Raw genomic sequence first — 15,147 nt, 5'->3', positions numbered from 1 at the left:
TTTCTCCACAGAGGGTCAGCAAGGAAAAATTCAGACATTCTAAGTTTAGGAAGAACCATTTTACCTTTGTCTGAAAAAGCCCTGCACTACCTGCTGTAGAATTTGAACTGGCACTCCTTCATTTAGGGGAATTTTCTGTCCCTTGTCATCCTAACTTGCATGTAAACACCCAAATTCAATATATAGCAAGACAGATTTTCATGTGAATTGCTCTGATGGTCAATCACCCCCAAAATTTCAATTTGTAGTTTTGTAACATCTTATTCCAGTTCTCTGGATCTTGTTGTCCTTGTTGTATTAACTCTTCATTTGAGACGAGATACTGAATGCTGAAGGATTACAGAATGCCAAGGAAGGGGCATGAAGGGTCCAAACCCCAGGAGTCAGAGTGACATGGCTTGAAACTGAAAATGGAAGACAAACATATACCCCAAGCAATGGCAAGCTGGGTGAAAGAGAGCCAAAGAAAAACTTGTTGGCAAAAAATTCTACTTTTCTGTTATTTACACTTGTTAAAGACAAAAATATCTCATGCCCTGGAAACTTCCTAGCCATGGATTGCCAGATGTTGGGATAAAGGGGAACTTGGGAAGCTGCCCAGTTCTCCTGCTGTTCCCTGGGGACACACTGCTGGACAACTGCACAAAGCTGGATCCACCTCCAGCAGGAGGTCTCAGAAAGGAGGACAAGAATAATCAACAGCACAGAGCAGACAACAGCTAAATTTATTAGAAAACTCTTCATAAATAAGCCAGATGTCTGAGGGAGAGGTTTATAAAATTATGAGTGGAGAAGAAAAATAAGGGTAATTTTCCATTCACTCTGAATAAATATATTGAGCATCTATTCTCACCATGAAAGAAACAAAGCTGCTACACAAATAAACTCTGCAAATTTGGGATGTAATCTTCTTTATCTCTCTGCAGATTTTAATTGATATTAGCAAACATTTGCTGTCTACAGGACTGTCAATTTTTAGAATGCAATTTACTGAAATTTCATCTTCCAGCTGCTCCAAATAAATTAAAAGCCCCTAAATCAGAATGTAAATTTTTCTGAAGAGTGTTTCATATCAGGTGTAGGAGACAGATTGAGTATTCTCATGAGGAAAATATCACAAATAGCCAAACTAATATGCCCTGTCTAAACTTCCAGGTATCTCAAGAGGTCCCTTCCACCTGAAATGAGTTTGTGCCTCTGCAAAATGGAGAACACAGCAGCACTTGGACTAAGCTTGCTATTGTGACCTCTTACCTTTGAGAGCAGAATCATCTTCTCCAAGATTTGTAGTGTTTAATCCCATCTTTTTACCACACATGACACTTCTCCTTCCACTCACAGGGTACTGCAAACTGCAGCAGTTTTTGTTAGAAAAGGAATCAAAAATGTCCAAGTCCACATCAGCATCCTTCCTGGTCAGCGTTTGTGATCTCCCATCTCCAGTTGCATTTCTACTATTGTGTCCTCCCAGTTCATGCCTCTGACATTTGACATCCTCATTTATCAGATCTGAGAAGTTTTTCATGATTTCATCCGGCTGTGTTTGAAATTTTGAGTTGAAATTCTGTTCTGTAGCAAGCCACAGAGGTTTCTGCCTACTGGGAGTGACTTGATTATTCTGTGTCACCTGGGAGGATGACTGTAACCAAGAAGGAATTGCACCTGCAGAATCAGTCAGTTTTCTTCCTGTCAACCTTTCCATTTGCTCACTCAAACAAAGCTCATCATCAGACTGAACGTGCTCTGGAACTGCTGCTTCCTCCTCTTTGGCATCTTTTATACAAACTTGAGATGGGGGCACTTTTAGATCATCCTCTAACTGAGACAAATTTTTCTTTGTAAAGCTGACTGAGTTCATCTTGGGCTCAGGAAGATTTTCTTCTGGCAGAGCTGTCCAGTTCAGTGAAGCACTGTTTGATTCTGAGCATTTAAAAAGTAGGTCTGTTTTCTTGTCTGGACCTTCAGGTGCATTTCCTTCTTTCCTCTCAGCTGAGGGAGAGGCTGAGCTATCTTGTTTGTGATCTGTAAGGTCAATTGTGGTGTTCTGGTCAGCAAGGAGATCTCCAGAGCCTCTCTCTAATTCACCATCAAATACAAGGTTCTCATCAACATACAGCTTCACCTTCTTTGCTCCAACATCAAGGTCCTGCAAAAATAAAGGGATGAAGATTTCAGTCAAGCTTTCAAGCATTAGATATCACAGCTCTGGGACTCTGACATTTGAACACTTAATCAATAGACAGATGAAAACAATTAAACCCTGTGTCACTATGTGCTTCTGACTGCTTTTTAATCTAAAGCTGAAATGACTAAGAAACACTGTATAATAGATAAGATTTTTTTAAAGGACAGGAAACCCTGCTAGACACTGCTAACACTTTGTCTGACAAGGTTTGATTATTTAGAAAAGCTTGAGGGAAAAAGCCTAGATTAAGTACAATTATATTTGATCAGGATATAAATTCCAGAGGCACATTTTGCTTTTCATCCCTAAAATTCACCACTTTCATGACATGTTCCACAGTGAACAAGCACCCAAATCAAAGCCACCAGAGTTAAAAAGAGTTACAGAGTTACAGAAATGCAGAGCTGGAAAAGAAAAAATCATCCAGTCCATCTCTTTCTGCTGAAGAATATAAAATAACCTACACCATTGTGAGGAAATCTGGTTTTAACAGTTTTCAACTAATCTGCCTTGATAGCCTATTCCAGCACTTAACTAGCCTTTTAAACAGCAGGCCTTCATCTCAGACACAATTCTGCCACTCACAACTTTATCTCTGTGTTCTCCTTCTCTGTGGCACTCACCAATACCTGATTTTTTTTATTCCATTGAAGTTAGAACTAATGTTCTTTCTATTCTCTTTGCCATTTCAATATAACCTTTTCTCCCTCTTGACAAAAATACCATTATCTTCAAAGAAAATACAGAAGATGAGACACAATCCATCTCCATTCTGTTCTCTAACTTGTCCATCTCATGGAGTCTTTCAGAGACTCTCTGTTCTTTCCTTCTTTTTGTGAAAACTAAGAAGCTTTTTGTGAAAGTAAGAAGTTTCAGTTTCATCCCTCTTGCTCATTTCCAGCCTGTCAGTTCTCCTTGAATACTGATTTTCATTTTCCTCTGCTCCCAGACTAAACCAATCACTCCTTCCCTTCCAAGCATGAAAGTCTCTGGTTCTTCACCCCTGAACACACACTCTTTAAGCCTTACAAGTTTCATAGCTTCCATCCTGCTGCCTTCCCAATAATAACATCTCTGAGGCCAAAAAAACTGCAATATGGATGTACCCAGAGGAAAAGCAGAAGATGCAGACATGACAAGGAAGCTACAGGTGAGGGAGGGGAGTGGGTGCAGGAATGCAGGACACATTCCTGACAGGAAAAAGATAACCTTCCCTGAGTTCCCAGTGAGCAGCTGTAAAACCAGTTTAATTGGCCATTATGGCCTGGCTGCCTGTGGAACTCCTGTAGGATCATAAAGTGCTGCATTTCTGTGCTGCTGCAGTCAGCCATAAACCAGGATATTTTTTCCCCTTGAATGAGGACACTGCTAGATTGATCTAACTGGGGATCAGAACATTTCAATAATTACATCTGCTGGAAACTACCTGCATGGCTTTGCCTGGAATTATGAATGGGGAAGAGATAGACTATCAGGATGTCCCAATAATGCCATTTTAAAAATTTTTATATGTCTAAACTGCCAATGTCCCCCTTAAATGCTAGAGATATTGAATATTCACAGTTGAATTTGGGATAACTGGAACATTTCTCCATAACATTCCAGCTCTATTGCTGTTAGGAATACCCAGCCCTTAGTTCTGCATTTTTACCTGGAAATTGGTATAAACTGAAGGGGACCACAAAAATACAGATGTACATTTGAAAAGTATTTGTCAATGTCATCTTTTTAAATTAAAATCAACTTCTTAAGAACAACATGTTTTGAAATGAATCCAACTGCACTTACCAGCAGCAGAGGAGGTCAGGTAGGCAGAGAAAACACTACAAAATGAGCTAATGGAGCTCATTCTCCCTGAAAAAGGGACAGTCAAGTGCAAAAAGGGGTCACTCACTTCAAAAGTGCTTTTCCAGTCAGTGGGAGACTGTTCTCTGATGCTTTGGAATGTGTGGGGTAGGTATTTTAGGAAGCAGAGAAGGTCTGAAGTGTACCAAGATGAAGCAGCCAGGTATTTCTAGGATAACAGAGACAGACTGGACTGGGACAGGCATTCCAAGAGCTGACAGCTCAGCAGAGCTAATGAAAATCTGCACCAAAACCCTGAGCAGACTGAGCCTCAGGGAGGAAAAATCTGAACAGATCCCAAGAGACTCCAAGAACAAACATATGCAGGCACAAGACTAAGAACTGCTCTTTTTCATTCCCTCCCACCCCTCTTCTGAGTTTCCAGTTGCTTAGTGATCTGTTTTGGTGGAAAAGATTGACAGTTCAGCTTCGCCAGTACCACTGCTCAGCTCTCCTCAAGCGTGAGGAGGGTGGAAAAATCCCTTGCTCAGGAGTAATCCCACCCTGTAAACAACCACTCAATACTTCAGCCAAGGCAGGGCTTTTCCTTGCTGGAAGAGTAATTAAAAGGGCACAGTGGCTCAGAACAAACAAGGAGGTATGAGCATTGTCAGAAAGAAAAAAGATTTTGTGAAAATAATTGTGGTTCCTTTGGATGTTCCTTCCCAGCTTGTACCCGCAGGCCTCCCAGGGTGTCTGCTGGGACAGTGCCTCCCAAGGAGAAAACAGGGATGGTATTTCTGGCCATTTCTGTGATATTTGTGCACAAAGGACAGAGCCTAAAACCAGAGGCACTTTTCTGAGAATTCCTGCTGGACAGAGGACCTGAAATTGCTTCTGCCTGACTTTTCAGAAAAGTGTGAAAAAGAAGCAGAAGAAAAGAAGTCAAGAACCAAAGAAAATACTTCTACAAAACTGATTGTGCTGGAAAAAAGCTGCTGCATCCTTACAGGCACCCCAGGGGTAATCCTGCACTGAAAAAAAAAACCAAGAGAATGGACAGGAACATAGGCACAGAAGGAACAAACACAGGCAACCACCTGAAAAAGAGAATTATTCAACTGGAGAGCACCTAAGACCTTAATGCATTTAGGTATTGATTCCATTCCCAGTTTTGTGAAGACATACAACACACATTAGACTGGATCTTTGTAAAAAGTTTTAACAGCACCATTAAGCATGCAATTTCAAGGCTGTATCAAGTACTTACAAAATGTCTGACTGTTGCAGATAAATTTGAAAAAAGCTGGCTGCCCTTATACTTGCTCCCTTCCTGCAGACTAAAAATCACCTCCTTTTTTGGAGGTCTCATCTGAAGTAAATAAAAGCAAAATGAAGCATCCTCTGAGACCTTCCTTGTAATTCAATGAATCAAGGAATCTATGACATGATGTCATCTGACTTTTACAGCTTCCTTCAGATATATTTTTTTCTCCTTCCAGGCCCAAGTTCTGAAATTCAAATATAGGAAAGTACCAGCCTGACTTATTTTTGGTCTATTTTTGGAAGCAGTACTTGGACATCTCCCACTTACGTGGTTTTTGAGGGAAAGAAGGCAGCTAGAATGATTCCCAAAATCCACACAGAAATCTGGCTCTGGATTTACATTAGCAGGAAGAAAATTGTTCATTCATTATATTTAGGGGTTTTATACTTCTTAGACAAAACTTCCTCATGACAAATTACAGACTTAGGCAGAACTGCTTTGTATTATTCTTTCATGTTAAGGATAATGAGACATTTCTTCAGCAAGGATAAACTGCTGCATTTCGACCAAAATCCATAGGATTATACTCCCAATGGATTTTACATATTGCTTTATATCAGGTTGTTAAAGAAGCAGAGCCTTGAAACACACACAAACATTTCAGTGTGTACCCTGCACACAGAAATTTTTCCACCAAAATCCATAGGATTACACTCCCAATGGATTTTACACATTGCCTTATATCAGGTTATTAAAGAAGCAGAGCCTTGAAACACACACAAACATTTTGGTGTGCGTCCTGCGTTCTATTCAGTGGGTTGGGTAACAAATCATACCATTACCTCCAAGAACAGCAGCCCTTTCACACACTCTAATGATGATGGAACATCCTGTAGGCCACATTTTAGTGGGAAAAGCTATTAAAATTCCAGGAAAAGAAATATAAATCATGTTGTAGTAAATTTGTTTTAAGCTGTCCCTTCCACGGCCATATCCGTATGTATAAATTACCATATGTGCTTATATAAGAACACGGATGAGAGCAAAACCAGAGGGATAAAGCTTCTTATTTATAATCCAGGACAGCAAATCCTCTTTGATCCAGTACCTGAGATTTCTTTTTCTTAACACTGCAGTGTACAAACAAGAATAATATTCATGGTGACATTCAAACACACAGACAAGAGACCATCTGCCATCTGCCATGATATGTCTCTCTTGTAACAGTAGATTACTGGTTTGATTATCAGCACACAGTAGTGGACTTTTTAATTGTCCCTGCCCAGGGAGGTGGGCTGGAACTGGATGATCTTTAAGGTCCTTCCAACCCAAACCATTTCATGATTCTCATTAAAGTGACAAACCCCAAACTGCGCCACAGTCAGCCTGTTTATATTTATAGACACCAGAAAACAGATATTTAAACACGTATTTATTTACATTGTGATTAAACAGCTGAAAGCCCTGAATACTGAGATGCACTTACCTTTGTATCTTTATTTCTCACCACAGTAAAGGATTAATGACAGGACGTGCAAGCCTTTTATTAGGTCTTTAGTGATCTTTAATAGCTTTGAAAGCAAATGCTCATTGCACCCACGAAAACATTATCACTACATTGTTAGCACTTACAATTAAGACAAAAGCAAATTTCACAGCAGACAGGGACACCTCACAGCTCCTGTTTTATTACAGGAAATTGTATCTACTTTTATTTCATGCTTTTAGAAAGAAGATCACACTCCATTTCCCTAGGCAAGGCAAGAACAAATATACAGAGGAGTTGAGAAAAGACTACTTACACTAGGAGTTGTTGTGTTGTAATTCCAAATCTTGATCTTGGATATACCAAAGTCACGTGAGCGGGTGGGATTGCGGATAACAAAGTAAAGTTGGACAGGTGGGTGGAAAGGGCACATCCAAAGGCAGCTTTCCTTGGGGAGCTAAAAACACAGACAAGCAGACTGTCACTACTGCTCCTTCTCCTGGAGCAGGTGTTTTAATTAACTGCCCACCCCCCAGCAGCACAGGAGGCCATTAGAAAAGTAAAGGTTTCATAAAACGTGCTACGTAAAGAGCAAAACCTCAGCCTCATTTCCCAAGAGTAAATCCCACTCTTTCGCCTGCCAGACAGCTCCCAACAAGCTGGCAATGAGCTAAAGGTCAGCTGCCTGCTGTCCCAGGGAGACATCTGCATGCTCAGAGCACAGGCAGAGCAAGCCCAGTTTATTTTTATCAAATTAATCAGCTTTGCTGGCACTCTGGGGGATCACTGAGCACAATGGACATTCCACAATCATTTTACAATTTCTTTCATTCTGGTTCGTCCTCTGAGGAGGGGAATCTTAGAGAATTTTACTTTACTGCCTGCCTCTATTTTAATCAGAATTTGCAGATAATCGGTTTCACTTACAGGTCTACTCTTCAGAGCTATACTGGACTCTACACTGGAAATTTTCTAAGACATCACAGAATTCCCAACATGAATTTTGCATACAACTGGCAATCAAGAGATTTTAAAGTACCAAGAAATGCCCTAATTCTGGATATTGTTAAGAACTACTACCTCTACATGTTCAGAATGTAAGAAAAGGATATGTGGCAGCTCAGAAAGAAGGAAGTTTCAGAATCAAAATGTTGAATATTAATATATTTGATGTCCAGTGTTACCCACATGCAGGTAACATACCAGTGATCTGAAAGCAGCTGATAAATTAGTTCCCCTGCTGTTCTCAGGGACACACTGTACACAGATACACACATACCAGATAACAGGCAGTCTTTTTCCACACCTTTCTCTCTCAAGTGTGTTTCAGTTTTTCCTGGAGGTGTTAACCACAGAACTTTCCTCCTGAGTCCTCTATCTGTGTGACTAACAATGGTTAGGACAGCACCCTGGAGCCTGCTCAGAGCCAGCATGAACAGATCCACTTCTCACCATGGTCCTCTCTCCACTGCTCCAGACTCTCATGGGTCTCTGCCCCAGAGCCTCTCAAAAAGCTTGGGGAGACTGTTTCTGCTTTAACACCAGTTTGGAGCAGCCATAAGAGTGCCAGACAGGTTCTATCCTTTCTACTTAAAAATAAAGAAGCCTCTTGACATCAAAGAAATTAAGGACAGCCTTCAAAACACTGCTAACCCAACTCCAGGGTCAACTTCAAAGCTGCACCATGGTTTTGAAGCCATAGTTTGAATAAGAACAGTTTAAAAACAATTTTCCAACTGCAGACAACATCGGATAATCCACCTGCAGATCTCTCAAGGCAGGAGCTGACTCCCCAAAAATCAGGTGCTGGTGGGTACTGAGAGCCAGAGGTGCCTTCACAGCAGGGTCCCTGATTCAGCACCAAAATCACCTGCTCCTGCTTCTCACTGGCTTCCCTGTAAAACTGCACAGGATGTTCCAAAACCAGAGATTTATCAGAGCCAGGCTGAGTGTTGTGTCCTGAGTGAGAGGCAGCCATGGAGATCATTTTGTTCATCAGTGGAAATGACTGATAGGGCTGAGCTTACCCAACCTCACAGGTGTTACAGTGCCCCATGAGGGTGTCAAAGATCTGACACCAGAAATTCAAGGCACCTTGAAGGATCCATGCCAAAACTCAAGAGACTCTGGAGGACTCTCGTGTTTTATCCCAAAGAGAGATGCAGTGTCTTTGCCTTCACAAGAGGTATTTGAGCCTGGGGTTATTGTCTTGAAGCTGAAAAATCTAACCCAAAAATTCTTCAGGGTGAACCTGGTATGTTAAGAAGAAGGAATTATATTTTTACTGGACCTTGGTAAGAAAAAGGGGAGAGTGGAAACCTTTAATCTCAAGATTTTGTGGGAGATTGGCACTGCTTCTTGTGGGACTGAAGGTGTAGATGGTGGAGAGTAAAGGAAGCCTCAAGCACTGTGAAGAGGAATGACACAGGTCTAAGGGTTCCCCATGGGGAAGAAACACCTTTGTTAGATACTTACCTGTCCTTGTTATCCTGAGGTTTAAAAGACCTCTATATGCATATAAGAACCAAAAAGGTTTGTAGAAAGCAATTTCAATAAAATACCTAATCAAAGACTTATTAAGTATTATCACAGAATCCCAGAATGGTTTAAGTTGGAAGGAAACTTAAAACTCATCCAGTTCCAAGCCTCTGTCATAGGCAGGGACATCTTCCACTATCCTGGCCAAGGTGGCCTCGGACACTTCCAGGGATCCAGGGGCAGCCATAGCTTCTCTTGGCACTCTGTGCCAGGGCCTCACCATCCTCACAGTAAAGAATTCTTTCCCTATTCTCTAATCTGAAAAGTTGAGAGCACCAGATATTCTGCCAGGCATTTTTTTCTTTTACAGTACATCACAAAATACAAGGAAGGAGGCAGTTTAAGTGCTCTTCTTAAAAGCCTGCAAGGGTAATAAATAAACTAATAAAATAAAATCCCTCATGTTCAGTGAGAGTATTCTCAAAGACAAAAGTACACCTAAATGATCAAAGATGGAAGTGCTTTAACCATGGTAAAATGAGTTTTCCACACAATAAGTTTTTATTTCAAGTTTTTGTTCTGTCTAAAATGTTCATTGCTTGGAGATTGATTAATTTATTGGGTTTTTAATGCATCCTGAAGCTTTCCTGTATGATCTGAAATTACACAAACTGGAAGTGCTGCTCTGCCTTCTGAAGGAATCTGCAGTTCAGGCACCCATACCCAGAGCCTAAGAGCAAATTCCCTGCCCAGATTGCATCTGGGATGCAGCCTCAAGAGAGGAGATTACAGAGTCACAAATCAAGGGAATATATTAATCAAAGCAATATAAAAGCTCATTTCTAAAGAATAATGAGATCTATAAATGTATGAGTAATACTGAGAGTAACAGGTTCATAATGGCTTAATGAATGTATTAGTACATAATTTATAAATATCCAGAGGGTCTGAGAGTCACTACTACAGCTACTACTATCACCACTACTACTGAGTGTCACCTGGCAGCCAGCACAGCCTCAACAGGAGAATGGGTATCTGTGAGATCCCAACTACAATTTTCAGGAGACAGTAAGGAAGATGCTTCAGGTAAAAATATTTGGAAATAATATTCCATAAGGAGTTTCACCTAAATTTCAAAATACTGCTTATTTGTCCTCTTTCAGATCTCATCTGCCTTGAGAGCAGAAAAGCACCATTAGCATGAAATGAGATGTAATTTTTGTTTTTAATAGACTAAGTCCTTCAGTATCCTCATCCACTAAAATCATACTAATTTTTTACTAGAATTCCTGCTCTACAGGCCCATGAAAAATGGCACAGAGTGGATGTGCAGCAGAAATGAAACTATGGCTGTATGAAAGGCTGTGGACATCTGCTAATTCTTGCACACCCATCACTGTCTTTTGTCCATTTTCATTAGTGTTGGAGCACCTCATATCTCCTCATTTTACTATCTCACACAAGAGCCATGAAAGACTTTTACCTGCCATAATCTCTTGCTCAAAACTACCTACACAGTCTTATATTTTCATGATTCTTCCCTAGGTAAAAAGATAACAAGGGAACAAGAGAAAATAGGCACATTTTCTTTATAAATTTACTTAAATTTGTATTATTCAGCTGAAAAAAATTAGCAGTGAAGCTCCTTTACCTTGATACCACAAGGATTACTCCAGTTCTAAAACAAAGTTGTAACTGAATACCAACATCTTGAACAGGAGAGCTGCATTTGTTAATAAAAAGCAATATTTGCAGGGGTTTCTAAAATTATCAGATAGTTGTTATGCAGTCAGGTTCAAAATGTTTTTGAACAAAAAACCTGGAGAGAGAGTATTATAGGACTATTATAATGAGAGATTTGAACATCCAGCACTAAGCTGTCTTACATTTAAGTTGTTATTGACCAGGCAGCACAAATCCCCTGCGTTGTCAGCATTTCGAATGTCCACGTCATGAGGAGACACAAAGATCCTCTGGTTGTGGAAATCAAAGAATTCCACCTGGCTCAGGCCCACGTTTGCAGGATTCCCCCAGTTGGAAAGAAGTTCCATGGTCACATAAATGGCATCATGTACATCCATACTGGCTGGCATCTAGACCAAAATGAAATATGGTAAAAACAGCAGTGACTGACCAATAAAATGTGAAAGAAAAGATTGTTCAGACGGCAAAACTGATGGGTCAGAAGCAAAAAGATTGCAGAGCCATGGCTACTTGGATGACATTCAATCAATCATTTTGGGTTATACCAATTCTGTCACACATCAACACTCTTAAAAAGCCTGAAGAGAAGGCAACTAACTCTCTGTTCTTTGTCTGACTCCTCTGTCATTCTGATGAACAGTGATAAATTCTCTATTTGCACCCTGCCATAGGTTTAGTACTTGATGTAGGGCAGAACTGAGGGATACAGCTCATTCAATGCACTTTTATTTCAGTAACACTGGGAAGCACCAATTATGGTGCACATATGCACAAACCTTCTCTCTCCACATGGAATTTACTCCAGCTTTGCCACCACCCAGGGATCTGTCACTGTCACAGACAGAATGGCTCCCACGCTCCACAAAGGCTTTCAGGAGCCTCTTCTTCTGTCTAAAACAACACATTCTGGGTTATTTCCTCATAATTCCTGCATTTTTAAGAAATAGTTGTTGCAAAGGTGAAGAGATGATAGGATGAGCCCCACAGGAAAAAGTACCCAAGACCAAATGACAACTTTTGCAGCATTCCACCTTGGATTCACAGAGTTTGGTTAAAAAGCTGAGCTCCAGTTCCAGCTGGTTCTGAGGCAGTGTGAGAAGAGAATGCAGAGGTGATCTGAGGACCATAAAGTGAGATGTTGGCAGATCCTGCTCCACAGACACTGGCCCAAGGCTGCACTGCCTGATTTGCTACTTGCACAGTGTCTCAAGTATTTGTAGATTACCAAGTGTAGTAACTGGACTGGTGGCAATCTAAAAACATCTCTTAAAAAAGAAAGTTATCCTAAAGCAAATATATATAAATATATACCTGCTTCCAAAAGGGCAGAATCTCTCCACTGCTCTGGTGACTGCAATCCTGGTCTGGCGTTTTTCTGGAGGTTCAGCCTTTGCAGAAAGAACAGATGAAACAGAAAATGTCTCCTAAGTAAGAAAAAAATGAACATGTTCCATTGAGATTGTTCTCACCACACAGCATCAATCTGCATCTCTGGAACAGGTCAGAGCTTGGGCCCAGCTCATCTGTAATTCTATACAAAGTCAAAGCACATTTCATGGAATTGATTGATTTATAATGAAAGAGCTGAGCTTGGAGCTTGATCTTCTATGTGGAAGAAAACATAGAAGCAAATTCTGAAGACTAGAAAATACACACACACACACATAAACACATATAGAAATATATATATATTATCTCATTGTATACATTTGGTAGGATTCAGGGTTGGCCAAAGCTTTGGCAGAGGTCTACTAGACTTTAGGCCTTTTAAAATCCACAAACCCCTCAATTCTACTAGCATAAAATAATTATTTATTTTTTTTAAATAAATAGCTATCACTAAGATACCTAAGAGAAAACAGAAGAAAACTGCTGCATTCTTAAAATGTTATGGGGTCTTTCTCTGACTCTACTCAACTTTTTTGTTGATTTTTCTTGACTTCCCTGCTTATGAGTTTTTAATTGGTTTTAAACATGGTTTCTGGAGGTGAGATGAGCACACACTGGGGCAGAAAACCCTCCCCAGCTCATCCTCAGTGAGATCCAGCAGAGTACAGGACAGCTCTGCTCCAAAAGCAGAGCGTGCACTGACAGGGGGCAGTGTCCATGTCCCAGAGTACTGGAGGAAGGCAGGATTTATTGGGATGGAAATCACACTTTGCCTTGTTTCAGAAGCTTACAGGATGAAAATGGCTCAAGTGGGCCTGCAGCTGTGCATCTGATTGTACAGACACATCATATGGCTGCTCTATCAGTTGCTCAGTGATCCCTGTAATCAAGAGGGAGCTGTGGGATGCCATCCTGAGGAAGCAGATTAAAGGAAACAACCCTTTGGAAGAATAATACAAATTAAATTACACTTAGGGGGCATCACCATTCATTCATACACAATCCTAGAGTGTAAGGGACTGTAATTCATGGGGGTTTTGCTAGTTGAACAAACAGCTCTCTTTTTTTTTTGCCATACCTTTTGGGGGTTGGTGGCAACTGCTTGTCCTTGCAGATCTCCCTGCAAGAATTCATTCTCCATCTTCACTGCTTGAACAACAGCTGAAACAGAGAAGTCAGGATCCTTCTCACACACACTCTTCCTGGTTAGTGAAAGGGAGGTTTCTGGTCGACTTAAGGGCTCTGGGACCAAAAAAGAAGGGAAGAAATACTCATTTTTCCAGGACATACAAGTACAGAACATTCCAACATCTGATATTTCCCATTCAGTGACTGACAAAGGGCTTTGCAAGCATCTGTAACCATCCCAACTGAAGCTGAATTCCCCCAATTTGGTTTTATGCTAAGACTCCAAGTCACATCTTCTTTAGGGAACAGCTAAACAGCATCATAAGAAGAGGAAAACCAACAAATGAGAAACATAATTTTTATGCTTTTAGATTGCTTTGTTCTGGTATTTAGTGGAAATGCCTTGTAATAGTCCATTTGAAAGAAGTATATATAATTTAAGCACAGCAGGAATTTTTAACTGGGGTGTTCAGCTATTTTGGAGGAATCCCCAGAGACTTCTAGCAAAACAAGGGGAATCAGGAGTTGCTATTTACAAGGCAAAATAAATGACCTTATCATTTAAGCAGTCATCACAATGCCCACACGAATCCCAATCTTCCCAAACTTCATGGAGAAACAGAAACATCACAGCCTAGAAACAGGTTTGAAAGAAAGGAAATCAAATTTAACAACAGATGATGTGAGATTGGACTAAAAGAGAAGCACAGTGCTTATATCTGAGGGCTTTAAAAGTCAGGGGAAGAGAAGAGACTGAAGTTGTACAGACATTTAGAGTGAGGGGAAATAACTGGAGTGCCAGGGTGCTCTCAGTGCTGCAGGGAGGAGAGCACAGTGCAAGTAACATGAAATCCACCTTGAAAAGACAGTTCAGACTGAGCTGAGATTTGTGTGCATTCACTCCTTGCACATGCACCCATGAAAACCTCCAACAAGCATCAGTCATCTCTGCAAAAACAGGGCTGGAATACAGACCTGCCTATTCTTCTGTACTGTACCATCCCCTTGAAATGAAATTCATTTAGGACCTATCACAGTATTTGGACAGAAACAGCTCCAACCAGCACCATTATAACCTGAGAAAATGCTGCACACATCTCTGGGAATTCAAAGCAACATCTGCTTCAACAGATGGTGGGTGAGGGTCTCAGAAGCCACAAAGGGGATTTATTCTGGAGCCAAAAAGAATTAACTTCTTTTTCTCTGTTTGGTTTTCTGCTAATTAAGAAACTAATTATTTTGGTTTTTCAAAACCACTGGCCTTAGTGCTTTCTTGGGACACATCTGGATTCTGCTTTGTTGAAAAGAACAGCTTGACCACAGAGTATGGCAGGTCTGAAAACTTTACCTCAGACCTTCCAAAACTCAAGCTGATCAGACTTGTTCAGTTAAGGATTGCACTGAACTACAACTGCAGTCACAACTTCAGCCCCAACATTTGGGGTTGGCTGTGTTTTGTTGGGTTTTCCCCCAGGTAAAGACCACACCTTAGCAGCAGCTTTTTAGAATAAGCAGCAATGGCTTCAATCCATATTCTCCAGTCCAAGAAAAATATTTTCCAGTATGGTCCTAGATACTGGCACTTCTACCCAGCACTGCAGACTGATCTCAGTGTTCAAGGTGTAATTCAGCTACAGTCCCAAGCAGCCACAGGGCTCTTTTGTCATGCTGTGAAAAACTCTGCCTTTATTGTGGTAGAGAACTCTGCATTTCATATTTCTACAA

At 40.7% G+C, this 15,147-nt stretch overlaps 1 protein-coding gene across 18 annotated transcripts in view; it reads right to left on the bottom strand.

Annotated features, from left to right (window-relative positions):
- KATNIP (katanin interacting protein) overlaps window positions 1-15,147 on the bottom strand; it is a 56,183-nt gene that overhangs the window by 26,727 nt on the left and 14,309 nt on the right. For 16 of the 18 annotated variants that reach the window (XM_050979936.1, XM_050979931.1, XM_030229492.2 and 13 more), the window contains 6 exons: window positions 13,373-13,536; window positions 12,217-12,329; window positions 11,682-11,796; window positions 11,088-11,294; window positions 7,040-7,180; window positions 1,255-2,146 (listed from right to left, as the gene is read on the bottom strand). In XM_050979936.1, coding sequence (XP_050835893.1) covers window positions 1,255-2,146; window positions 7,040-7,180; window positions 11,088-11,294; window positions 11,682-11,796; window positions 12,217-12,329; window positions 13,373-13,536 — 1,632 coding nt within the window. Of the gene's footprint in view, window positions 1-1,254; window positions 2,147-7,039; window positions 7,181-11,087; window positions 11,295-11,681; window positions 11,797-12,216; window positions 12,330-13,372; window positions 13,537-13,975; window positions 14,041-15,147 lie in introns of those variants that run through there. The other 2 variants (XM_050979948.1, XM_050979943.1) reach the window with 2 other exon arrangements.

The sequence above is a fragment of the Serinus canaria genome, chromosome 14 (assembly GCF_022539315.1).
Source record: "Serinus canaria isolate serCan28SL12 chromosome 14, serCan2020, whole genome shotgun sequence".
In the NCBI taxonomy this organism is placed as follows: domain Eukaryota; kingdom Metazoa; phylum Chordata; class Aves; order Passeriformes; family Fringillidae; genus Serinus; species Serinus canaria.
Note: the sequence above shows the minus strand (reverse complement) of the source record. Positions and strands in the feature narration are given on the sequence as shown.